General features: G+C 35.3%; 1 protein-coding gene across 1 annotated transcript in view; it reads right to left on the reverse strand.

Moving 5' to 3' along the window:
• Nucleotides 1-1,879: 1,879 nt before the first annotated feature.
• LOC145675723 (uncharacterized) overlaps nt 1,880-27,454 on the reverse strand; it is a 223,473-nt gene continuing 197,898 nt past the window's right edge. The window contains exons 5-8 of the mRNA XM_081746344.1: nt 19,241-19,339; nt 16,447-16,644; nt 13,485-13,580; nt 1,880-10,876 (exon numbers count right to left, since the gene is read on the reverse strand). Coding sequence (XP_081602470.1) covers nt 10,619-10,876; nt 13,485-13,580; nt 16,447-16,644; nt 19,241-19,339 — 651 coding nt within the window. The 3' untranslated portion in view covers nt 1,880-10,618. The remainder of the gene's footprint in view (nt 10,877-13,484; nt 13,581-16,446; nt 16,645-19,240; nt 19,340-27,454) is intronic.

Below are 27,454 nucleotides of genomic sequence, written 5' to 3' on the forward strand. Positions count from 1 at the left end.
TGTAACCTTTACCCATGTTATATGTTCCTAGTAATAGTTGCTTTTAAAGCAGAGATGCAAATAAGTAAACAAATTTTACTAGCCATGGAAATGTAACCTTCACCCATGTTATATGTTCCCAGTAATAGTTGCTTTTAAAGCAGAGATACAAATAAGTAAACAAAGTTTTACTACGCAAAGAAAAACGTTACTAGGCCACATCGTGATCAGGAGCGTCATTTCAGACTTCGCTTGGGGGGGGGGAAGGGGCAAGAGCACCACTGACATAAGACTTTCACGTTTTGTACTAGTATATTAGTAGAAAATCGATTAAAGTATATTTATTCCTCAAACTCTTGGGGGAGCAATAGCCCCCTCCTGCTTCCGCAAATGATCGTGATTTTTATAGTTTTTACTGTTTGAAATAAATAATAGTGATATTTAAAAAAAAAAAAAAACCGCACCGATAAACCACTCGCCCCGAGTGACTGGTTATTTGCATCCTTGTTTTAGTCTTCGTATACAATTTTCGATCATTACCTAACAACTCAGTTTTGGATCGGGCAAACATAAAATGGTTGGGGTTAATAACAAGAATAAAAATAATTTCTGCAGGATGGAGCTCAATGTTAAGTAATTAACAAGCAGAAATAAGCAATGAAAAACTATTAATTCAAGCTCTTTTTTTCTTTTTTTTTTTGGATTAAAAAGATGAGTAATTATTGAAAGTGAATGGTTACGAAACAATCTGTGGAATGGGAATGAGGGAGGAAACAAGAGAACCTTGAGAATGCCCAGAAACACTATTTTGTCCTTTACAAATTCACATGATTTGAGATCAAAAATTTCATCTTTCGATAACTGGACGGTGTTATGCATCAATTGACCAAGCGCAAAAACACTGTTCTTAGATATTGAAGGAAACAGAAACAAGTTACCATTACGATCCAGTTCTTGGCGCTTGGTCGAACAGCTTTTCCTGAACGTTTAAGCAAATAGTAGGATTTCAAACCATTTTTTAAAAAAACATTATTTACATTGTCTCCTACTCACTGATGCAAAAACCTCGAAAATCGAAAAAATGGCGCTTGGTGAATTGATACATAACACCGTCCAACTGTTGTAGACCTATTCTTTCGTATTATCAATAGGCTTTCGCATATTCAAAAACCAAACAAAAAAAAAAAAAAAAAAAAAAAAAAAGAGGGGGGACATGCAAAACAATAAAGATTGCATTTAAGACATTTTCAGATGAAATTTGATGAAAATTTCAGTGGCGTACACAGAATCTCATCAATAAGGGTTCAAGCTACCAAGTTCATACTTTTTTTTCTTCTTTTAGAATTCTTGTATGCATATCTTAGAGGCCTAATCACTGCGAAATTAAAATACCGCTAATTTAATAGTAATTATGTGATATCTTGAAATAGATAAAAGATAATCGAAATGTGGAACAAGAGCGCCCTAGGCAATATTATTTTGCATGAGGTACCGTTACCACGAATCACCTAGCAGCTTTCCGTTTGCAGCCATTTAGAAACGCGAAAATAAATGCCGTTTCTCTAAATGGCTTCAAATCGAAAGCAGATAAGTGAGTCGTGATAACAGTAGCTCACGTAAAAATAATATTGTCTAGCAAGCTCTTGTTTCACTTTTCGATTATCTTTTATCTATTTGAAAATATCACGTAATTACTATAAAATTTGCGGTATTTTAATTTCGCTATGCTTGGGCCTCTTAATGTAGTAAGTGTTTATTTTTATATCTTGTAATATGTTGTTCCAGAAAGGTTCTCCACTGGAAACTTACCATATATATATATATAAGATTTAAATGGATTTTTTTTTTTAAGATAAATGATGTTACGTTGGAAATGTGGAAAATAAAACAAGAATCACATTTTCTGTAACAGTTTATATAAAATAATTCTCTTAATACAATATTTCTCAATTATGACATACATATACAATATAGTACACATCATTACAAATTGACGAAATAACTCCCGCATTGTACAGTTATGGACAAATCAGAATTATCTGCTTGAAAGACACAGACTCGTTGATTGTACAAGCATTTTGTTCTCGACAAAAGATTTTCTGTAGGAAATATATATTATACATTTTAGAATGTTTAAAATATACGTATTTTCTTTACCAATTTATATTAGGAAATGTTCACACTCTTGGCCTATATATTTGTAACGAATGAATTAATTCGGGTAGAATTTCTGTAGAAAATTACAGGGAAATACGTGTAAGTTATTCAAGAAAACTGATCCAGTGTTTAGAGTAGTCAACCTTAAGAACGTACTCAAGTAGAGGTCAACTCTAGAAGCTTTACTGCAGTACTCACTACGTTAATGACAACATGAAGCGTCTACATCCAAGTGACCACATCTCCATTACGTATCATTTTGAAGGGTCACAGTTTGTTTGTTCTGCATTTACTTCCCTGGAAGATATAATTTAATATATGATATAATGTGTAAAACCTAGTAATTTGGTCCATTAACTACTCTAGCGGCCCACTTGGTAGTTTCTGCGAAGACTAACGGTTGGTAATTGATTGAATATAAAATGCATGATTTGCAAAATTACATTTTGCCGCAATTTATCCAATAATTTCGAACTGCTATTCACAATCGTGATTTTTTAAAACTACTTTCGCGGCCATGTTGGTAGAGAGCCAACATTGGCAGTTTGCAGCTAACCTTTGCCACTTTGGGCTTGGAGTTTTTGTTGTAGGGCATTTGGGCATAGAAAAGACAAATATGAACCTCCACCGTGCACCTCCAGTTACAAAGCACAGTGTAATTGTATTAGGGCCTCATTCCGTAGTGGTATGCGACAATGGAACGCAAAATTTGCACTTTAGTTTGCGATTATAGTTATAGTAATTATAATCGCTTATTACACTTTTTGCGGTGCGTTGTAATCTGCAAATTTTGTGAAGACCGATTCGAAATGAGGCCTCTAGTCCATTCGTTTCAAAAATATTATTATCTGGAAATAATACTTATTGCATATTATAAATTCTTATAATATACGGGCATCATCAGAATTTATCACTACTTTATACTGAAGCTTTACTGATAATACAGTAGTAATTTACTACGGACTTGATTTTAGGTTTCAGTGTAGAAGTGCACTTTAAAACTGTAGTTTTCCGTTGGATCAGTCTGTAAATTTTTAAGCAGAAGTCTGACTTGACTGTTAACTGTCACCCTATATTTCGTATAATCGCCTGCAAAAGTATGTAATAACCTACTATGTTCTTCCGTCAATAACCGCAAACTTGAGTCATTGTTTTTAAGAAGTCATTGTTTTTAAAAGAGCATTGCGTTCTATTAGCCAACCATTTATTAAATCGGGCCACCTATTTACCAACATTTTTTACTTTTCAAGCAAGAATGAGATAAAAGAGATATGAAATTCGTTTCACAACCGGATTTATCCTGAAGGACCGTAGAGCATTAATCTTCACCAAGTGATAAGTCAAAGAAACTTGTACCTTTACATGAAGTTATTGACGAAAGAACATTGTAAAATATGTGTAAACTTTTGCTTGTACCTGTACATTTTTAACAACAGAGGCAGCATATCCTGAGAAAACATACAAACAAATTCGTCCAATGAAGACAGAGTTGATGCAAGTCTTTACCTGAACCATAGGTCATGAACTAGCACGCTATTTTATTTATTACAAAAAAAAAAAAAAAAAAACTACAAATATGATGATCAAAATATACTATCAAACCAAAATGCAAGATACTTTACTTAACGTATCAAATACATGTATTTATTTTAATGCACCATATACCTCGTACATATAACAGCTTACCAAGTTACAACTTGTATAAAAGCGAAGCAGGAAATATTTTAAATACAATTCGTTAAAAAAATACTCTTAGAGCCATCTTGCAGTGAATTTTTGACAGTTATATATATACCACGAAAGTGACCAGCTTTTAATACACAACGAATGTAATTTAGCATATTTGTGACACTTCTAAATTGAAATGAATGGTTTAGAAATATAATTATTATAATAAGAAATTTACATATACACAAAAATAATCTATACTCTGATCAAAATACTAAACACATCGACATTTAGAGGATACATTGATGTGTTACCTTACTGTCATATAGTGAGTATACGGCTGAGACCTCCGTTGTATTTCTTCCCCCCTGACTGATAAACACTTCTGAACATGTTACAAGACGGCAATATTGTAATATTGTTGTCCCTTTCTACAGAAATCCTCCATTTGTAACTACCACCACGAGGTTTATGGTTGGCCTCTCTATCGGTGACTTTTAATAACCCTGTGACCCTGTTCGCTTCTCAACACAAATTTCCAACATGATTTTGAACACTGTCAATTCATTTCTAATTTTGATTAGAGGAAATTAACCAATTTCTAATTTGTGTAAATTAACCAATGAAAATCCGTACACACTGAAAAGCAAATTTGTTGTAAATTTTGTTTTGCTATCAACAATAAAAAAAAAATCTCTGCTTATGTTGATATGTTGACAATGCGAGAATTTCAGCACAATTTTCAGTTCGGTTCATTCATAGAGAGCTGCATATTCACTGTTTGGAAGAAAACTTTATGCTTGCATTAGGTTTTGTAACGAGGTTGATGACAAAAATATCAGCAGAGACTATGCACTTTGGCTGGTAGTCATACAAATACAAATCAGGGGCGTCATTTCAGACTTCGTTTGAGGGGGGCAAGAATACCACCAATATAAGACTTTCACGTTTTGTACTAGTATATTAGTAGTCAATCGATTAAAGTATATATATTCCTCAAACTCTTGAAGGGGCAATTCTCCTTCTCCTGTCCCCCTAAATGACGCCCCTGAGACAAATCTCTGAAGTATTAATCATAATATTCAAGTGCCATCATAGATAATAAGAATGCTTTGCTAGAATACAAAATAAGTAATAAATCTGACATTTAATAAAACAATTATATATGAGTGATGCTTTTATTTCTCATGAGGTATATTACGGTAAATGTAATTGTTCAGAGGCCTAGAACTAGCTAAAATGACCATAAACTTGTCTAAGTTTTTCTATTGTCTCTTTCAGTTGGAAAACAGTTTACAAGTGTAGTTATGCTTAAACACTGCAGCTACACTTTTCTCCATTATTCTGTCCTTGAATCTACAGTAACTGAATTTATTGCCTATATCTTTCTTCCTTCCATCCAGAAGGGAAGAATAGGCCTTAGTACCGTGTATTTATATTTTTTTAGGCCTACTTACATAACGTATGATTAAAGCTCTGCTTAGCTAAGCAAAGCTTTGACTAGGCTTCATGTACCACTTAAAAAAATTTTGGGCTTTACTCATCACTTCGTTAACCAATGAAATATGTGCTCCACATTTTGCATTTTTTACAAACATGCTTTATCCTTACTGTCTTAGCCTAAATTCCAAAAGTAATAACGAAAAGGGAAATACATATACAGATACTTCAAGCTCGATTTTGCGTTTAATCATGCCTACTTAAAACCCGACTTTGGGTTAAGCCTTATTAGGCAACGGGTGCTTTTTAGTCTTAGCAGATATTTGATATTTGGAATAGTTCAATTTATTGTGCCTATACAAACATCAATTGCACTATCTTTCATATAATATAATTCAATATGTCGTTGATTCTTAAACTGCAACAATAAACGCAATGTGGCAGAGCCCGAATTTTATGTATCAGAATTTAATTTTAATGATCAACTTTATTTATTTTAAGGATATTGGGTTTTGTGAAATATTAGAAATTATGTGGTGAAGGAAAACAACTGTTGAAAATTGAGGTTAACGCAAGCTGGTAAAATTGTATCATTTTATTGTCAGCAGATAAAGTAAACAAAATGCACAATGGATAGTCTGCGAATGCAGGAAGGAAATTTATGAAATGCGTTAACTACAACATTTATAACATTCTGTAAAATCATGAATCGTGATTGTAACATGTTTGTGAACATCAAACACATTCACGGATATGAGGAAATTGCCTAGAATCGGGAAATCAGAGCGTGTCGAGTGTTGCAGTTTTTGAGTCTTGACACGAGGAAAGAATTTGTTTTCCGAATGAAAGGAGGTCACACATGCCTGACAGCAGACGACGCCGCAGAATTCCGGAAATCAAGATCCGAACAAAACCGAGAGACAGGAGGTCTTTGGAGGAGAATTGATCGTGCTCTTGAGAGAAGTGATCGTGCTTTTGGAGAGAAGTCATCGTGCTTTTGAGAGAAGTCCAACGGCTTTGATAGAAGCTCCAAGCTTTAGATGGAGAAGTTCTACATTTTCGTCGAAGTAGTTTGAGTTTATCGTTATAAAAGATCGAATGTGATTCACTGTAAGAATTCAATAACAACATCGGTGATCCGATTTAGGAAAGACTAACAGCCAACGTTAGTTCCTCAGGAGCATTGGTAGAGAGGCCATATTCAATGCAAATCATCAGCAACGCCTGTCCATAGCGGTATCAACCTGGCGATACTGAGATCAATATAGCAACACCGGAGGTCATCAGAGAACGTCGTTCGAAGACAACAGAAAGGTATGTGTTACTCCAATTCAGGATACAATTGCTCAATGCTTGATACGCGCTACTCGTCTGGCAAAGTTTCCAAATATCCGTCCTAATTCACAACATTCACACTAGTTACATTTTTTAATTAAGAAATACAGTTGTTGTTTAATCATTGAAATTGATGTGTTATCATTACGACTCAATCCCCAATTGTTATGTGCTAAAGTTGAAACCTCTCGCATATGAACCAGATACTTGCCCACTCATTCTAGATGGTGAGTGGAAGGTGATCTGATCAATTCAATTTTGCATCCCCAAATTTAGGCACGAATTGAGCGGGTTGTCAACATATACAGATACTTCAAGCTCGATTTTGCGTTAAATCATGCCTACTTAAAACCCGACTTTGGGTTAAGCCTTATTAGGCAACGGGTGCTTTTTAGTCTTAGCAGATATTTGATATTTGGAATAGTTCAATTTATTGTGCCTATACAAACATCAATTGCACTATCTTTCATATAATATAATTCAATATGTCGTTGGTTCTTAAACTGCAACAATAAACGTAACCAATTTGTCATTTGTATTCGATTTATTATGAAATTGCTATTTCAGTTTACACGCTGTTGTTTGTACTATTGGTTTGCAGCTCTAGATATAGAGTTAACAGAAAATCAGAGATGCGATATGAAATCGAATTATTGGTTTTAATAATCACGTTTCATAGAAGAAAGAAAATGTTTAAATTATATAGAAAGAGTTAAAAAAAATGCACAACTAAACCGAGAATGGAACTTGGGTTTCCAGCTTACCGTGTAGATGGTTAATGTATCATGCAGTAAGCCAGAGACCCGAGTTCTATTTCCGGGCCCAGTCGTGTCTTTTTCTTCACTCTTTGTAAATCATTGTACTCGCACGTATGGAAGAATTGATATAATACATAATCGTTTATTTCCTCCATTTATAATACATTATTTGTTTAACTTGTTTATATAGTACAATTTCTGTACAGGCAGAAACTGAAAAATTCTCCATTAGAGCAATATGCACAAATCAACACCATATTGTATTAAGTCCATAATTGAATGGCACGTAATAATATGAGACGACTAGAAGAAGGAAACACTATTTTGAAAATGTTTAATGTTAAATACATTAGTGTCTTTACGGAAATGTTAGTATCTTAATATGTTATGAGAAATGAAAATTATACAATCATCTGCAAAATGGAATACTCCATTATGCAGTACACGTGTTGTTATATTTTAAGAGCCTGACATACTAAAATATAATACAAAATTTACTATTTTTCTTTTGCTTGTTTTCCATAAGTGAAAGGAGATAATGAAATGCAACTTACCTCAATCATAGAAAATGTTATTCTACAACAGAAAATATGAACCTGAAGAATTTTCAGTGTTGCCATCCATAGAAATTACAGTGTTGCCAGAATAACATTTTCCGCAAAATCTGAGTTAAGGCAGCGAATAGAGGAACGAATTCAACTGTATTTGATTACGTATCATGTTGTTTTGACATCCTGTGAACTACTTTTTAAAATTGTTATTATTTAATTTTAATAACTGTATATTTAAAGTATTTTGTTTATTACAAACTTAATACAACTATTATTTAAAAAGTAGTTCAAAGGATTCCAAGACAACATGATACTTAATCAAATGCAGTTGAATGTGTTCCTCTAGTCGCTGCCTTACCTTAGATTTTGGAGAAAATGTTATCCTGGTAACACTGTAATTTCTATGGATGGCAACACTGAAAATTCTTCAGGTTCATATTTTCTGTTTTAGAATAACATTATCTATGATTGTGGTAAGTTGCATTTCATTTTTTCCTTTTACTTATGAAAAACAACCAAAAGAAAAATGGTAAATTTTATATTATTTTTAGTATGTCAGGCAGGCTCTTGAGAAGGATTGCATAGATTTTGGTACAATCTTCTGTTAAAAAAAAAATCTTATTGGAGTTCAGATATTTTTTTGGCAGAGCGGATATATGAGGAATTATATTATTCTTTTGTGTTCTAGTTATGAATCAAACTGCTAAATTTTCGGTGATCTAGAATTGTCACTTCTTCTGAGCCTATAGCTAGAAATACATTAAGATATGATTAGTTTTAAGGTTTGTTCTATAAAGGAAAAGCTACAAACCCTGCATTACCTAACATGGACATTTTATGTGAAACCAGTGCTGGATATCTTAACTACCCTGTATTTCATTAATAAAGTGTTCCTAAATTTAACTTCAATACAACATAAGAAGAAACTGCATTGGAGATTTATTCAATTTTGCACGTGATTGTATTTTTTCATATTTTTAAGTAGAACAAAAACCCAATTAAATATATAAAATACTTTTCTTCTTGCCTTTGTTTACGAATTCACCTTAAACTCACCTTAACCTAAATTCTTTAAAAAACCATGTACCAAAGAAAGATTAAGTAGATAATACTCCCATGACATATACAGGGCATTACAAAAATGTGTCACAAGATTTTGGGTACAGCTTTCTCATATCAACACAAGAAAAATTCATATGAACCTGTGCTCAAAAGTGGATAGTTTCGGAGTTAAAGCCAGTACATATTTTAGGTCATTTCCTTAACTACTGCGCAATGAAACGTTACATATTATAAACATTGTACTATAAGATAGAGTTATGTTTCAGCTACAACACAAGACACCGATTCATTTGGTCGAGTTTTCTGATATCGAAAAAGGTGCCAAATAATAAAAAAATATTTGATTCGTTTTATAATAAGCACACAAGATGACACTTGCAGTTAGAACTTTCTAAAAGTGCTCAGTTTCATGAAATGTTTATTTGTACGTTTAAAGTATTTTAAAGAAAGGATCTTATTACGAAATAGATATATTGTTTGTTTGTTTCTCCTGTTATGTTTCACATTATCTTTAAATATTAATTTTCAGTTAAGGAAATAAATTTTGAGAAGAAACTTGCGCAAGACGCCATAATGCGTTGTTGCCAAATTTGTATATTTACTGTGATAGTCACAATAAAAAAAAAATTCTTGAATTCTAGCGTTGCAGTTCGAGAAGCGGAACTTATGCGGTAAGGGTCGAAAATTAATTTCTTCAGTAAGTATTCAAGCAGAATTTCATTACTTGCTTTATTATCTGGCATCAATGAACATTCGACATTATTTGGCAACGCCGCACTTTTCAAGCAGAGATTAGCATAGCACTGAGAACACCTAGTGATCCAATTGTAGTCAGGTCAAGACATCACTGAGGAACTGATATGTGAACTATCAAAATATCTATGTTTAAGAATTCTCGAGTACTTGCACACCAATTTTTAGAGAGGTAAGTGGGGAGTGATCAAGTACTCCCAAACAACCTTTCTAAAAAATCATTGTGCAAGTACCGGAGGTTCTGAAAAATGGATATCTGGATAGTTTACATACTGGTTCCTCAGTGATGTCTTGACCCTACTACAATCGGTCCTATAGTAGTGGAACTATGAACCTTTAAAGCTAATTTTTTTTCCACGTTCTCGGCACCTTGTAACTTGGAAACTATGCACTTCCGGCTACAAGTTCATATGGACTTTTCTCCTTATTTTCATGTGAGAAATCTACTCTCAAAATATTGTGCTAAATATTTGTAACACCATATATACACATAAACAAACCCTTTCCACTTCGTATAAACTGCTTGATGTGAAATAATAGTGCTTTGATGTGAAATACGCACTATTATTTATTGGGGAAACTAAATATCTTGCATTTTGGTTTTCTGTATCTTGTTTATAAACAAATATAAAATGAGGGGGGGAAAAAGACATGATTTCTGTACAATGTTCTGTCAACTAAGTATAAAAATAAACACTTTCACGATGCGAAAAAATCCAACATGTCAACTTTTAGACAAAATCATATACAGTATTTACTTAAGTAAGAATAACTAAACTAAATTTTTAAAACAAGACAAAAAAGCGTTGAGTTTTTACTACTTCAACACCACTCTCGCCGTGGTTCGTCAAGTTTGTTCATAAAAATTACTATTTTTTTCCTTTTCGTTCTGTTGTATAAGAACAAAAGAAGGAATCAGTGATATTTTTCTGTACCATTTACCATTTTGACAGCACCATTCATTTTTACAAGTGGACTGGACGATGGAGTATATTTGTCGGCCATGTTTTTAAGGTAGTCACTCACGTGGTAATGCTTGGCTTCATAAGCTAATTGGAAGGCAGTCATTCCTTCTTGATTGGCTAATCCTGGATTCGCCCCTGCGGCCACGAGTTGTTTCACTATCGCTAAATGGCCAAATAATGCCGCAGCGTGAAGGGCACTTTCTCCATTCTGGAAAAGAAAATAAAAAAATAAAAATATTGGTCGCAAGTTACTAAATATTGTACAATATAAATTTATTACAAGTACCACGGGCGTTGTTTGTGAGGCAGGGGTCCGGGGGGACGCGTCCCCTAAGATTTTAGTCAAATGTATTTAGAAAAACTAAGACAACTTTATATATATAACTTTTGTCGGAAAGAAGATTTTGATTTTGATTCATCCCACACCCCCAGATTTAAAAAGCTAATGACGTCAGTGCAAGCACTGAGCTTCATTCGTAGCCATATGCTTAGCGAGAGATCCGGATTCGCAGAGCCGGATTAAGGGGGGGCTTAGGGAGGGCTATAGCCCCGGGTCTCCAGGTGTTACTCTGATCAAAACTTCAACTAGCTATCTAAAAAGAATCATGGAGATACAATCATCATCATAAAATAAAACATGAGCAGAAATATGAAACATATTCCCTTAACTTTTATATTGTACTTTCACAGAAATTTATTAGGTGAAGTCAGCGGGGGCCACATACTTTTTTTTTTTAAGCCTCGGGCCTCCAGCTGAGTTAATTTTGCCCTGCGGGTTCGATTTCTGGTGGGAGGTTATGTGGTTCGGATCTCACGTCCCTAACAGCACAATTACATAGCAGGCATATGCCTATCATGTTCCCTCAGGTACATGGGAATGTGTCCAGTATGTGCCTTATGTACCTCTGAGAGAGAAATCATATGGATGGCAAGTGATAGTCACAGTCTATGTCCGCCCCTAGGCACATGCCTAACATGTACTTGGGGAACATGCCTAGCATGTTTAAGGTATGTTCCCCATGCCGTAAGCGTCAATGAACCACAAAATTACTCCCACAAAATATGTTAAGTCGCCTATATGCGTAATGTGTTTACATTAAGGAGAGTCTAGAAAACACTTTAAACAAGTAAAAAAAAAAAAAAAAAAAATGTACTCGCAGGTGGGCGAAAACTACCAACCTTTGGGTTACTGGCCGCGTGCTTTTCCGACTTAGCCACGAAGGTGACGAAGAGAACGTCGCTTGTAGAGGAATAAATTGTTGATGTCTTTTGAATTTGGTTAATCAGAGTGCTCCTTTATCCGTGAATATTCGACGATAACCGTTTGAGATCAGATAAAATCTGCTCGCTATGTAATTTTATAACAAAATGACGAGTGTCTATTTATTTTATTTCATGGTTCTTCCATATTCACTTTCAAATGATCGGCGACAGTTGCCATCTAATAAAGTTGATGCGTTTGTTGCTTTTAGTACACAATCGTTTAGAAAAAGAAGCAAGAAATGCATCAAATGTGGAAGATGGATTTAGAACACCTAAATGGCGCATGCTCAGCACACCTTGTGCTGTTAGGGTATCTGAAACAGTATGTACCTAGAACATGACAGATATATGTCCCAAGTGACGATATAAAAACAAATGACTGTTAAGAGTGCGAAATTGAGCCACGTATATAAATGCTATATTTCTGGTACATAGTTGTAAATATCAATTAGGTGTAACAAGTACCTAAAACTGTAGGTAGCTGAAGTACATACTTAGTACATGAATATCATATGTACGAAGTGTCGGATACGTAAAAAGTATCTGGGACACCTAAATGGCACATGCGTAGCACATCTTGTGCTGTTAAGGGTTAAGTTGTAGATCCACGTCTTATATAGTCACGGTGCTTTAAAAGGGGGCACTAAACTCAAATTAACAATCAATTATATTACAGAAATCTTCACTGCCTTTTAATTACATTGTATTAGTTCTGGTAGCATGGCACGAACTTTCGTATACTCTCTGTGTAAAGATCTTACGCCTCAGAAGGCAGCCAGTCCAGAACTAATACTGTACTTCATTAAGCACTTAATTGTCTTCGAAACACTTTAATGTAAGTCACTTTTTCTGGTGAAGACAAAGAAAGAAATCGCTGGGGGCAAGGTCGGGGCTGTAAGGGAGGAGATTGAATAGTTCCCATCGAAATTTTGGAATTGTCTCAACAGTACGAGCAGCTTTGTGTGGGCAGGTGTTGTCATGGATCAAAGGAATTCATGAGCGTAGTATTCCTCTCCGTCGATTTTGGATGGCATGTCGCAGATTGTTCAGTGATTGGCAATACACATTTTCTGTAATTGTGCGTACTGGTTTCAAGAATTTCACAAGAATCACACCCTTTTGGTCCCGAAACGTTTGTCATGATTTTGTGAACTGATGTTAGAATTTCTTCACTCGAGGAGAACCAGAGTCCCGCTATTGCATTGATTGTTATTTCTATTCCCCAGTGGCGTATGACATCCAGGTTTCATCCCGCGTCACTATGTGAGAAAAGAGTTCATTCTCATCCTCCCCCCAGCGCCCCCCCCCCCAATCACGTGCAAGTGTCATTCTTTGCTCTTTGTGAGTGTCTGTCACTATTTTTGGCACCCATCTTATACACAGTTTGTGATAAGATAACCCAGCTTGTGAGTCACAATTCGATGCTCTGTTTCCAAGACACTTCTGGAAACTTCCTGTCGACTTCCGTTATTGTGAACGGGCGATTTACCTACTTCATATCTAATAGTTTTGTAAATCTGATTAAGTGAAGCTTTCTATATACACAAACTTACTGGAAGAATTCCCAAAGACGGTTTCCTTTTCAGAAGTTCTTCTATAACTTCTACATGGCCTTTGTGAGCAGCTTTGAAAAGAGCTGTAGCACCATCCTGTAAAGAGAATCAAAAATACACATCGTTCAGAGTTCTTTATGGAGCATGTTTCGAAGTTTGTGCAATGTTCTATTTAGAAAGAAAAAAAAAAAGACAAAGTTCCACCAAAAATACATTTCTTATTTCTTTGTTGAAACTAATTCAATTCAGAAAAGACAGCAGAATTTCAACAAACTTGGATATTTACCATATAACACAATAACACTTCAAAATTATTCGTTTTAGAACATCGTATTCGCATTTTATGAAGTTCCAGCGGTTTATTGATTGATTTTGCAATATAAAGGTTGCTTTTACAAGTATATTATCCCAAAATTGACCAAATACCTTATCTTTCTGATTTTGCACCGTGTAAATTTCGACTTCTTCCAAATGAAGCAATATTTTAAAAGAAGACACATTTCTTGGCATACCGGGCATCCGGCGCACCGCAATAAATATTCTGTATGAGTTCCGGAAATGCAGTAGTAGTTTTTTTTTTTTTTTTTTTTTTTGAGGGGGCAGAAAGTCATATCGGTATAAATACCATTTTTACCACTAAAGTTAAGAAAACAAAACTTAACTAGTATCCTAATGCCCATACCTAAATAAATAGGACATTAGGTACGTTTTATTTCCTTAGCTTACACGGATTAGGACATTAGGTAAGTTTTTCATTTTAGCTTACAAGAATTAGGACATTAGGTAAGTTTTCTTTCCTTAGCTTACATGGATTAGGACATTAGGTAAGTTTTCCCCTTAGCTTACATGGATTAGGACATTAGGTAAGTTATCCCCTTAGCTTACATGGATTAGGATATTAGGTAAGTTATCCCCTTAGTTTACAAGAATTAGGACATTAGGAAAGTTTTATTTCCTTAGCTTACACGGATTAGGACATTAGGTAAGTTTTTCCCTTAGCTTATATGGATTAGGACATTAGGTAAGTTTTCCCCTTAGCTTACATGAATTAGGACATTAGGTAAGTTATCCCCTTAGCTTACAAGAATTAGGACATTAGGAAAGTTTTATTTCCTTAGTTTACACGGATTAGGACATTAGGTAAGTTTTTCCCTTTAGCTTACAAGAATTAGGAGATTAGTTAAGTTTTCATCCCTTAGCTCATAAGAACTACGACATTAGTTTTCTTCCTTTAGCTTATTAGAATTAGGTCAATATGTAAGTTTTCTTCCCTTAGCTTACAAGAACTAGGACATTAGTTATTTTCTTCCTTTAGCTTACAAGAATTAGGGCATTAGATAAGTTTTCTTCCATTAGTTTACTAGAATTAGGACATTAGGTTAAGTTTTCTCGCTTAGCTTACAAGACTCATGACATTCGGTACGTTTTCTCGCTTAGTTTACAAGAATTAGGACATTAGGTAAGTTTTTTTACCTTACCTTACGAGAATTAGAACATTAGATAAGTACTTCTTCTCTTAGCTTACAATAATTTGGACATTAGTTTAGTATTTTTTCCTTAGCTTGAAGCAATAAAATAGTATTTTTTTATGTGATTTGCCTCAAGATCCACAACTGCCGAAATATATCCGCCAATGATTCAAATCATCTAATAAAACATTTCCTTGTAAGGAGTTTACTTTAAATCTTCGTTTCCATTTCAAAAATTTGACCTATTCCACTTCAAATGGACGGAATTTTAGAGTATCAGAACCTTACGCATTTCTTACACTTATTTAAGCTATAAGTAGTAGATAACTAAAAGCAGTCTATCAAATGCCCATGTTCGAAGAAAACTTGAAAAAAAAGAATCGTGTATTGATCCTAGTCAGCGTGAAAGGAATAATTCCAAATGTTTTATATGCTCTACAGTGCTAAACTCTCAAAATTTTAATTATTTTGCTTTTCCAAGGCAGTATTCCTTTGAAAGATGGAAATGTTTCGGCAGAGGCTACTATACCAATGCTGTATTCTTTCAAAATGAAATGGAAACGTATTGAACGAAGCTAATATAGCAAGGCGACTACATCAACCTGATATTCCTTTGAAAGAAGGTGGAAATGTTTTGAGTGAAGCTATAGAAATGTTTTGGGTGTGTACTACACCAAGAGATAATTCTTTTAAAAGGAAGTAGAAATATTTTTGCCGAAGCTACTATAGTAAGACGGAATTCCTTTGAAAGTTTTGAGGTACTCCTTTGAAAGGAAGTGTAAATGTTTTCAGCGAAGCTCCTATACCAAGGCGGAATCCCTTTGAAAGAAAGTAGAAAAGTACCAAGACAGGCTGCTACACCAAGATGGCAAACCTTTGAAAGACAATGGAATCGTTTTGAAGGAAGCTACTATAACAAGGCATCATTCGTTTGAATGAAAGTGAATACCCAAGGAGGCATTTCTTTGAAAGGAAGGGGAAACGTTTTCAGATGTGATCGTTTATCTACTAAGATGGTATTTTTTAAAAGACAGTGGACAATTTATGGGGATGCTACTATATCAAAGTGGTATAGTAACATCCCTCAAATTGTCCACTGTATTTTTAAAAAAATATCCTTATTATTTAGCTCCCGTTTTTAGTTTATTTTTCTCTTTATTAGTGTGATTAAGAATTCCCTATTTAAGTGTTTGGGATAGAGTTCTATTGTTTGAGGCTACGAAATTATTTGTTAGACTAAACTTTTTGAGAGAACGGACTATACGTATCAAGTCGGCATCCCTTTGAAAGAAAGTGGAAACGTTTCGAACAAGATACAAATGTTGCATTCCTTTTAAAGAAAGTGGGGACGTTTTGAGGAAGGCTAGTATACAAAAGAGACATTTCTTTGAAAGCAAGTGGAAAGATTTTGGACGAGGCTACTATAAAACCAACTTTTTTATATATATAGTTAAAAAATAAATTTATGCAGTTAGGTTGAAATATTTACTCACATGTCGAGCAGCATCTACGTTGGCACCAACTTTTAGTAACTGTCTAACGATATGGTCGTGGCCCATTTGTGCAGCTATCCACAGTGGCGTAGCTCCATCTGTTCTCCTGGGGTCAGGCTCTGCTCCCTGAGCTAATAGATATAAAAGGATTTTCATGTGACCATTCTGGGCTGCTATAAACAATGGTGTGGCACGGTCCTGGAAATAATAATTATTTGATCATAAGCAATGAACATCAGTTTCTAGGAGGTGGGTGGCGTAAATTAGGTTCATTATCAGTAATAAACTTAGGGGAAACATACCGTATCATTTGATTTAACATACATTTTTGGAACAGAGAAAATTTACATGATTCCAATTAAAACTAATTTTATTTATTTCAATCAAACTAAGATGCAAATGCCTTACTGTTTCCTTACTTTTTTTTTACATCCACAGTACCATTATTTTAAGGTTTGCCTTTGGGAAAGGGGCAACACCTTCTGATATACATGTAGACCATGTGATTCACTAGTATATTATTATATGTACTATTGTTTAAAATGTATACAGTAAACATTTCATTATCTCAAGCTTTGAGAAACCTACAGTTTAACGTGAAATCCGAATCAAATGAGTTTCGACGGTAAATTTTATTATTATAATAGTAATAAAAAATAAATACAGAAACGTGGTGCTTTACGCTTTCTCCGACCGCGTTAAACTAATCTTTAAGAACAAAGCAAATATGTTCTTTCTTTAGACCAATGGTCGCCAAACTTAGGAACCTACTGAGCTACCGTACTGTTTTAAAATCCTACTGCGAGCTACCAACCAAAAGAAGTATCAACTTTTTTTGTAAACATAAAATCTTACATTTGTTTATTGTCTCTAAACTTACATTTCTTGTAAATATGGAATCAAGTTAGCAAATGTCTAATATACACATGAAAAACATAACGTTTAGCAAATGTCTAATATACACACGAAAAACATAACGTTTAGCAAATGTCTAATATACACACAAAAAACATAACGTTTAGAAAATGTCTAATATACACACGAGAAACATAACGTTTAGCAAATGTATAATATACACACGAAAAACATAACGTTTAGCAAATGTCCAATATACACACGAAAAACATAACGTTTAGCAAATGTCTAATATACACATGAAAAACAACGTTTAGCAAATGTCTAATATACACATGAAAAACATAACGTTTAGCAAATGTCTAATATACACATGAAAACATAACGTTTAGCAAATGTCTAATATACACACGAAAAACATAATGTTTAGCAAATGTCTAATATACACATGAAAACATAACGTTTAGCAAATGTCTAATATACACATGAAAAACATAACGTGCACAACCCTACGCGTATACAATCAACTGTGAGAGGAGGCTGACCTTGGCATTTGCGCGGCATAAACAAGCAGTTGTCGCCGTCAGCGGTCCCTGTCGTTAGCGTCAGTTTAGTGGAGGAATCGTTAACCAACCGGAGTGTTAACGCAATCTACTGAAAATGTCCCCGCGAGCTACTAGTAGCTCGCGATCGGCGGTTTGGCGATCATTGTTCCAGACGATAGGTTTCAATGGAGAAACGTGTAGTCATACCACAATCATAGCTAGCAACAGTTACAATCCAGATCATTTGCTAGCAGTGATGATTTCAGGAGATGGCCCGGGGGAAAATTTACCCTTGGAGCTACGAAACTTCCCCCAGGGTATTTCTCCCGTCGTGCTCAACTTGAATTAATCAGTAGTTTTGCAGTACTACTTTAACCCCTCCCCGCGTTTATTCAAATCTCTCCCGGGCGAAATTTTCTGAAATTGCCAATATTTGGTACTGTCTCAATATTCACACGAAAAGAACGCTAAAAATTTATTTTATTAAAAAAAAATAACATGAAAATATGAGCAAAATTTACACGTCTAGTTAAACGTCCAGGAAAAAAAACTATAGATAAATAAGAGAAATTGCACTATATTTTTAGTAAACAAATAAATCGTAAAATTCCTAGCTATAAACCATGTGAAAATACTCATTTTCAGATGCGAATTTTGAGTTCTATTACAATCTTTGCTGAAATGTCAACAATCAAATGTTTCATGCTTTATATTTGCCTAGCCAAAGGCTAATCAGACATAATTTTTTAAAAAAAGTTATACACAATTTCCTTCTTTCTTTTCAAAATTTTGCTTGAAATAGAGTACAATACTCCATCCTTTCGAACAGGAGAAATTTAAATCTTCCTTGAACAAGTCCATAGCTTAGAAGAGTTTTGAGACACCCTGCACACACATACACACACACATATATATATATATACAAGGTTTATATACAAGGTTTATATGAAATTTGTACTCTACGGGGCGGAAACATGTACATTACCCAAAAGCTGTTGTTGGCTTTCAGGATGTGGGGGTAGAGAAGAATGGAAAGAATTTTCTGGATCGAACGGAAAGCGATTAGGAAAGCGTTAGATAGTATTGGAGAAAAAATGAAAAAATAGATCTAATTACAAACAGGTTGGGACATGGCCTGAAAAGGAATTTTACCACGAGGTATGTGCTAGAAAATACAGTGGAAAGGAAAAGAGGGAAGGGGTGAAAGAGGCTACAGTTGAAGTGCGGTATAGACAGAAGATTCCTGCCTACATGAAGACGAAGAGAACAGCAGAAAACTGTGGTCTGTAGAAAATTCTCAATTCGCGGGAATCGGCCTGCCAAGAATGGCAGAATACCCATGACGATGATGGTGATGTATATATTTAAGAGAAAAATATGGAACTAGCTCATACCTTCATATGCATGTTCACTTTGGCTCCCCTTTTCACTAGTTCCTTTACTACATCCATATGTCCACATTGGCAAGCCACAAACAAAGGAGTTCCACCATCCTGTCAAAAGAAATAATATTATTTAAAGATAATATTAACACCATTCCAAGTGATAAAATATATCATACAAGCAGTATGAGTATCACTGTTAGAAGTATGCGTGTCACTGTTAGGACTATTATGTCACTGCTAAGATTATTATGTTATTGTTAGAAGTATCATGTCACTTTTAGGAGGATTATATCACTGTTAGGAATTTATGTGTCACTGTTAGAAGTATTATGTCACTCTTAGGAGTATTACGTCACTGTTAAAAGTATTATGTCACTATTAAAAGTATTATGTCGCTGTTAGAAGTATAATGTCACTGTTAGGAGTATTGTGTAACTGTTAAGAGTATTATGTCACTGTTAAGAGTATTATGTCACTGTTAGGAATATTGTGTCACTGTTAGGAGTATTATGTCACTGTTAAGAGTATTATGTTACTGCTAGAAGTATTATGTCACTGTAAGGAGTATTATGTCACTGTTAGAAGTATTATGTCACTATTAGGATTATTATGTTACTGTTAGGAGTACTATGTCACTGTTAGGAGTATTATGTCACTGTTAGAAGTATTATGTCACTGTTAGGAGTATTATGTCACTCTTAGGAGTTTGTGTTACTGCTAGGAGTATTATTTCACGATAGGAATATGTGTGTCACTACACCACTATTTACTATGTATTATTTTAGTTTGACCAATGTATCCACTTGGTAGTGACACAACATCCAAAACTTACTTTCGCCCTTAGGTTTTGCAGGCCAGTACATATTCAGGTGCAGACCTACCTCCCAGTTACTATATCACTGAGTTTTGTTTAGTTATAAATAATTGTTTATTAATAGTATAGTTGTTTTGATATAAATGATGGATTATGGTGAAAGACGGCGGATGAATCTCCGTTTTTGAATGCCCCTACAAGCAGATTTAAGTTCACTTAATAATACTTTGTAAATATGGTACCGTAAACCGACAAAATATCAGGTACCACATTAATATCGCATACTCGCGATTCTTGCAAAATAAGTTGTGTTCTCTGTCACCAGCCACTAAATTAGGACTACGTTTTCCCGCCGGAGTTCCATTGTAAGTTGCAACGTTGTCGAAGTTACCTTGCGTTCATTAGGATGAAATAAATTATCTATCAGTTTCGGAGGGTTTTTTAGAGCATCTTAGCAATACATTTTTGTTCACTTCGAAAGTAAGGAGAAACAACAATTTACTAATTTATGATATTATAGAAAGACAAGATAGCTGAGTATTCTACAACGTTAATATTGTGCAATTTAATGGATTTGTTTTGAAACTAGGTTACCCTTCCCACGTGATACCTTCCGTCCTAAAATAATGTTCTTCTATATTTTTTGTAGAGTGGATTCGCTGCAACCATTGCCTCCAAAGGGCAAGTAAATTATGTTGACAGTGGTAACTGTAAGACACACGATTGTGATATTTGCAAGGAATAAGTTATGCTAATTGTAACTATCATATATGTGACAGTAAATTGCATTTTGTAACTATAATAATTTGTAACGATCATAATATCTAACTCTAACAATATCAATTACATCTTTTGTAAAAATTTTATTAACCTTGTTAGTAGAAAGAAAAAAAGTGGGAAAGTAAGGAAAAGACCTTAATGAATCATGATCCCCATAAGTAAAATAATGTACATGTGATTTGGAGAACGGTGCAAATACAGAACGGTACATGGGACGATGGAAGCATGGATATGAAAAATCTTAGATTTTTCTTTAACGTGCGACCTTTTTGTTATCTGTCTTCGTTCTCATTTTAACAAACAGCTGCCAACAAAATTTAAAAGAAAGCTCCATATTCTTTATCTTTCAAATTAATCCTGTCTTATCTAGTTTCGTGTAGTAAATCAGTTTTTTATTTATTTTTTTTACTATACAGTATATACGCAGTCGTGCGTGCAATTTATTTATAAAACTGGTTCTTTGAAAAAAAACGCAAAATAAGTTCTTTAAAAATATTAATCGTATCTATATTAGCAACAAAAAAGTTTTATTGAGGAAGTTGCACGCAGCAGATGAACCAGTTTTTGTGATGCCGAAAGAGCTGCATGACATAAAGTTTTTTATTTATTTTTATTTTTTTAATGTTTGTGTAAAATATTTACGACTGTCACTGTAGCTAAGCAATATCATCTTAAAAGAACCAGTTTCAGTGCTACTGGGATTATTAGGTTTAACCAGTGGCACTTAAAAAAGATTGTACTATTAATACTTCAGGCCGTCCGTTGCTCCACACGAAAACTGAACGAAAAGGAATTATTATTATTATTATTATTATTATTATTATTATTATTATTATTATTATTATTATTATTATTATTATTATTATTATTATGTAATAAATGATAGAGCGATTTTCTCGACCCATTTCGTTAGCGCAGTCAATCCGTTAACATCTTCATGGGTAACGGTGACTTCAACGGTGGCTATCCACATCCAGTTTAGAATCTAAAACATTCCCTAGCTTCTATGCAACCTGTATAGTAACAAAGAAATGTTGGTTGCCTATAATTAAAGGATATGTAGTTTTCTTACTACAACTATCTCAGCTAAGTTCGTTAAATTGAGTTAATTCGTTAACATCTTCACGGTAAGTTCGACATTTCGCCGTTTGATGGTAGCAAACATGCTCTTCAGTGATTGACATCTACCGGACAAAATTGAAACTTTGCGTGATACTCATTACCGTCTACCAAAGTGTTTTGAAAATGAAATGAAATTAAATCTTTGAGTTCTACGTCCCACGGTTATGCCGTGTGGACTACTGGAGACACTGATGATAAGAAATGAATAAAATAGTGGAATGAAGGAAGTGGGAGGAATCGTGAGAACCCCGTTTTGCACACGATATTTGTCCACCACAAAGTTCACTTTGCGCGAGCTGGAATCGATTTGGTCTGATTTAGTTTAACGTCCCGTTCAGCAGCGAGGCTATATTAAACATGAACCTACAGCTTAATGTGAAATTCGAACCACATGAGCTCCTGCCGGGAATCGAACCCTGGGCTTCCACGACAAAGCTAACGCCGAGCTGGGATGGAACGAGGGACTCCACCCACTAGTGGTAGAGTGAACGCTCTACCACTGAGCCACAGTAATTTTCACTAATGGAACAAGTTATTCCCAAGGAATATTCTTACATGTAAACTGTTTGAAAAATTATAATAATTAATCAATTATTTTAAAGAATCAAACAATACCTGAAACTCCTGGTGGGGAAAAGGTATCCTAAAATATGCGGCAACTAAATAATCAACAAAGTAAGGTGGGTTGCATATAACCAAGGGATTAAGAACATCTTTGTAGAACTGCTTTCTCCAAATGGTTTAACTTTGTGTGTGATGGATCTTTAGGTCATTGGTAATATCATGACTACTTACTTGTCATTCTTTGTTGATGGATGTTTAGGCCATTGGCAATGTCATGACTACTTACTTGTCATTGTTTGTTGATGGATGTTTAGGTCATTGGCGACATCATGACTACTTACATGCCATTGTTTGTTGATGGATGTTTAGGTCATTGGCGACATCATGACTACTTACATGCCATTGTTTGTTGATGGATGTTTAGGTCATTGGCGACATCATGACTACTTACATGCCATTGTTTGTTGATGGATGTTTAGGTCATTAGCGATATCATGACTACTTATTTGCAAGGGCGCCGATTTTTCTGTAAATTGAGGGGGGGCATTCACATGCAGAAGGTATATATGTAAGGATTTTAAGACAAATTGCACTTAAATTATGCAAAATATTATATATTCATAAATACAATAGCGGGGCCCACATGAGCTTTGGGGGGTCTAGCCCCCCAGGATCGGCGCCCTTGCTTACTTGCCATTGTTCGTTGATGGATGTTTAGGTCATTGGCGATGTTATGACTGCTTACATGTCGGTCGGTTTTGATGGAGTAGTGGTTCTCAACTGATTTGTCGCGACACATTAGCGTGCCACGCATTCCCTTAAGATGTGTCGCAAAATCTTAGAATTTAAAAATCGTCAAGAATTTAATACTAATTAGTTAAAAAGCGAGACAGACTGTATCAGTCAACACCTCCAGTGGTAGCAATAATGCTCAGTGCTATATAGAGTCATTATAAAAACTAATTGGTTTCACTATTATAACATTGTTATTATTAAAAAAAAAAAAAGTGTGTAGCTATCAGGGGCGGATCCAGGACGGACTTCTGCGGGGCGGTAGGTCGTAATACTGCTACTTAGAGCTAGGTTTAACAGCTCTCGGATGGGTTTTATTTATATATAAAATAAGAAATTTTCCTCTTCTGGGGGGGAGATCGCCCCGATCGCCCCCCTTGATCCGCCCCTGGTAGCTATGTCATGGATGTTCGGTAAAGTCTGTCGTCAGTCAGAACAGGTTGAGAACCACTGTACTTGAGTATAATCACTAGCGTCGTTAGTTTTTAAATCTGGGGGGGGGGGATCGGATGAATCAAAATCAAAATCCTCTTTCCGACGAAAGTTATATATACAAAGTAGTATAGTATCTTTAAATATATTTGACTAAAATCTGGGAGGACGCGTCCCCCCGACCCCTCCCCCGCTAACGACGCCCGTGGCATCATCCACTTTTCTTGTGATTCATTGCGAGAAGCATCTTGACCCATCGAAATTAAAAAGAAAAAAATAAAGAAACTTAAATGAAAAGTAACCAACTTTAAAAACAGACACTAAAAGCAGAAAATAAGAACTTTTTTTTAAAAAAAAAAGTATGAATCGACTATATATAAAAAAAACACTAAAAGTAGAAAATAATTCTAATAAAACTCCTAAAAACAGACAAAAAATATTTCTATTATATCTAATTTTATTTTAGAGTCCTGCCAAGTTAAACACATTAATTACCTACAAAATTACTATCGAAATAATTTTATACTGGACTCTAATTTGTTCGGGTTGGCATGACTTCAATTTTTTCATAGATAATATTTTTTTTTTCAGTTTTTAAGAGCTTTATTAGGGGACGCTGTAGTCGAGTGATTATAGCGTTGGATTCATGTCCGCGTGGTCCCGGGTTCGGTTCCCGGCCGGTGCTTCCTCAATTTTCGGCGTTCACCTAGCGTCGTGATTCAAACTGGGGAGTCACGTGAATATAAAAAAACGTAACGGGCGCGAGGTTTAAAAAGCTCCCGTTACGCCCGTTAGCGATAGGGTGACACGCGTTCACCGCTAAGCTGGATGTAGATGGCGGGGAGTGGCTAGGACACAAGTCGCTAACAAATGGCGTAAAGCGGCTCACGCCCACAAATCGGGCTGATACTCCAAGTGGTTTGATTAGGCGCTTTGTTATTAATATTTTCTGCTTTTTAAAGTGTATTTTTAAATTTGATTTATATTTTATTAAAAAGTTATTATTTCGTGCTATTTTTGTTTCGAATATTGCCTTCACATTCACCAATAGAATTACTTATAACTTTAAAATCAGAGAGCGGATTATTATTATTATTATTATTATTATTATTATTATTATTATTATTATTATTATTATTATTATTATTATTATTGAACATAGGGATGCGCACGAGACAAGATTTATGGCTGTCTCGTCTCGAAAATGTGCTGTAAAAGTGATGTCTCGACTCGAAAAATGTATATTTCTCTATTGGAAGAGCCGTGTCTCGACTCGAATTTTGTCAGGAAAATCCTGTCTCGACTCGTCTCGTGCGCATCCCTATATTGTACATTATATAATATGATAGCCAGGAAGCGAAACATGTATGGACAGTACCAGCCCAAATGATGTTCTCGGATTGGTGCCCTCTGCACCAATTGAGTATGTATGTATGGCCTGTGCGTACTCCATCCGACTATTAGAATCTTCCTTGACAGTAAATGACACCAGGGCCGTGCCGTGGGTGAAGGGCGAGCGGAGCGACGGCCCCGGGCGCCGAAGTAAGGGGGCGAAAAATTCGGGAGTAAAAAGGAAAAAAAGATAGGAAAAATGGCTTGGAATATATGTATGGGGGCGCCGTCGTATACTCTCGCCCCGGGCGCTGATTTTCCACGGCACGGCCCTAAATGGCACTCCCACAGACGAAAATTTAACTACATCGTTAGAAGAATTTAGATCGTGGTGGGTTAGTCCACAATCTCCAGAAATTAGGCATATTTACTTCCTTTGAATTTTGCGTTGTAATTAAGTATGACATTAAGTAAGTGCCCTTCATTGGGTATTCTAAAAGTGGCGTCCACTGACTGGGACTACAGAGCATTATTCTACAAGTTAAATAAAGCGAAAATATACAGTATATAATTTTGAGTCCACATCTGGAGACGCAAATTGCAGTATGTTGCAACGTCGCAGATAAAAAAAACCTCAGATATCTATCAAATAGTTACATCACTTCCTTCCAGATGGCAGTTTCGTTGACACTAGCACCATCTATTAGTGTAACAATCAATGTAACTGCTTGGTGGATTCGCGAAGCAATGCGAATAGTTCCAAGTTAATCTGCGACGTTGCCACATAGTGAAATTTTGATTCCCCATAACGGTTGAAGGAGACCCTGGAGGATATATCATTATATAGCATTTTCGATTTATTTTTACCTGAATAATAGCGCCGCTCTGTTGTCCGTGGGCACCATTTTAGAACATCCGATATATATATATATATATATATATATATATATATATATATATATATACACGAGGGTGTAAGTTTTATAGACTGAATTTGTAATATACTTCAAAGCAGCTAAAGGCGCTAATTGTTGTGCACAACAGTTAAAAATGCAAATGGTGACCATGGAAATAGAGCGACTGCATTGTGTGATGGAATTTACACGAATAGGGCTGTCGGAACAAGCGCTAGATGCAGACACATTGTCGTACACAATTCAAGAAACAATCGCTACATATGAACTGCATTTCACGCTACATGCAGAAGTTTGAGTTCATGGAATATTTAAGGTTCATGAAAAGCTGCAGTAGACGAGAAACATCGAGGAAACTGTGGACAGGGCCGGATTTCCATGTTTTGCGTCCATGGGCTCTAGCGAAATTGCCGTCCCTAACCACACTAACAGCATCGCTCTCCAAAACTTCCATTCTCCTGGATCCACTTCTTAAAATATTACTTTAACGTTTACTACTAAATTGTAACATTTTTTTCTTTCCGAAGCAAAAATGGTACTAATGTAGGCCATACTGCTTCAAAGCGAGCGAAATAGCTCTATTGGTAGAGCGCTGGCTTCGCATTCGGAAGGTCATGAGTTCGACCGTCACTGCCGACCATCCTAACTGGAAGTTTCCCTATTTCTTTCCCTTGTTACATATCCAGTGTAAAATGGCCTCCGTGCTGTACCTGGTATTTGTTGAATAAATAAATAAATAAATAAATGCCAATTTGTGAAAATACGAGTGTCGAGCTGCCTACTGCCGCCCTTTCCAGCAGATCCACCGACAACTGATCAAACTATCATACTAACCAACTGACTTATGACAATATTTGCTACGACTAATCTGCTTCAATGTTATCGCAGTCACGGCCATTTAAAAAATATGCATTTAGCTTATTTTATTGAGTCGTTGGTAAAATATGTATTTTCAATAGTTTTATCGTTTTTAAAATATTTAAAAAAATACCGCCCCTCAAAATTTGCCGCCCTGGTCCCGGGTCCATGTACCAATGCCTAAATCCGGCCATGACTGTGGACGCTCATATCCCAACTTACAACCTTCCTTTGTTCTTTCCGACTTTTTGCTTTCTTATGTCGTTTCAGTAAAAAGAAAAAAACGCTTTATTTCTAAATCATTATTTTTGAAACACTCTGTATAATATCAAAAGAAGAAACATAAATAAGTGGGGAGCTTTGCAATTCATAAATTTCTCATTAATGTTGCCAGGTAATAAATCTGAAATGAAGATAAATTTACCACACTGGCTGAATCCACCGGAGACCCGCAATCTAATAAAAGTAAACTTACCACACTGGCTGAATCCACCGGAGACCCGCAATCTAATAAAAGTAAACTTACCACACTGGCTGAATCCACCGGAGACCCGCAATCTAATAAAAGTAAACTTACCACACTGGCTGAATCCACCGGAGACCCGCAATCTAATA

Source organism: Thermobia domestica, chromosome 18, assembly GCF_964235325.1.
Source record: "Thermobia domestica chromosome 18, izTheDome1.hap1.1, whole genome shotgun sequence".
In the NCBI taxonomy this organism is placed as follows: Eukaryota; Metazoa; Arthropoda; class Insecta; order Zygentoma; family Lepismatidae; genus Thermobia; species Thermobia domestica.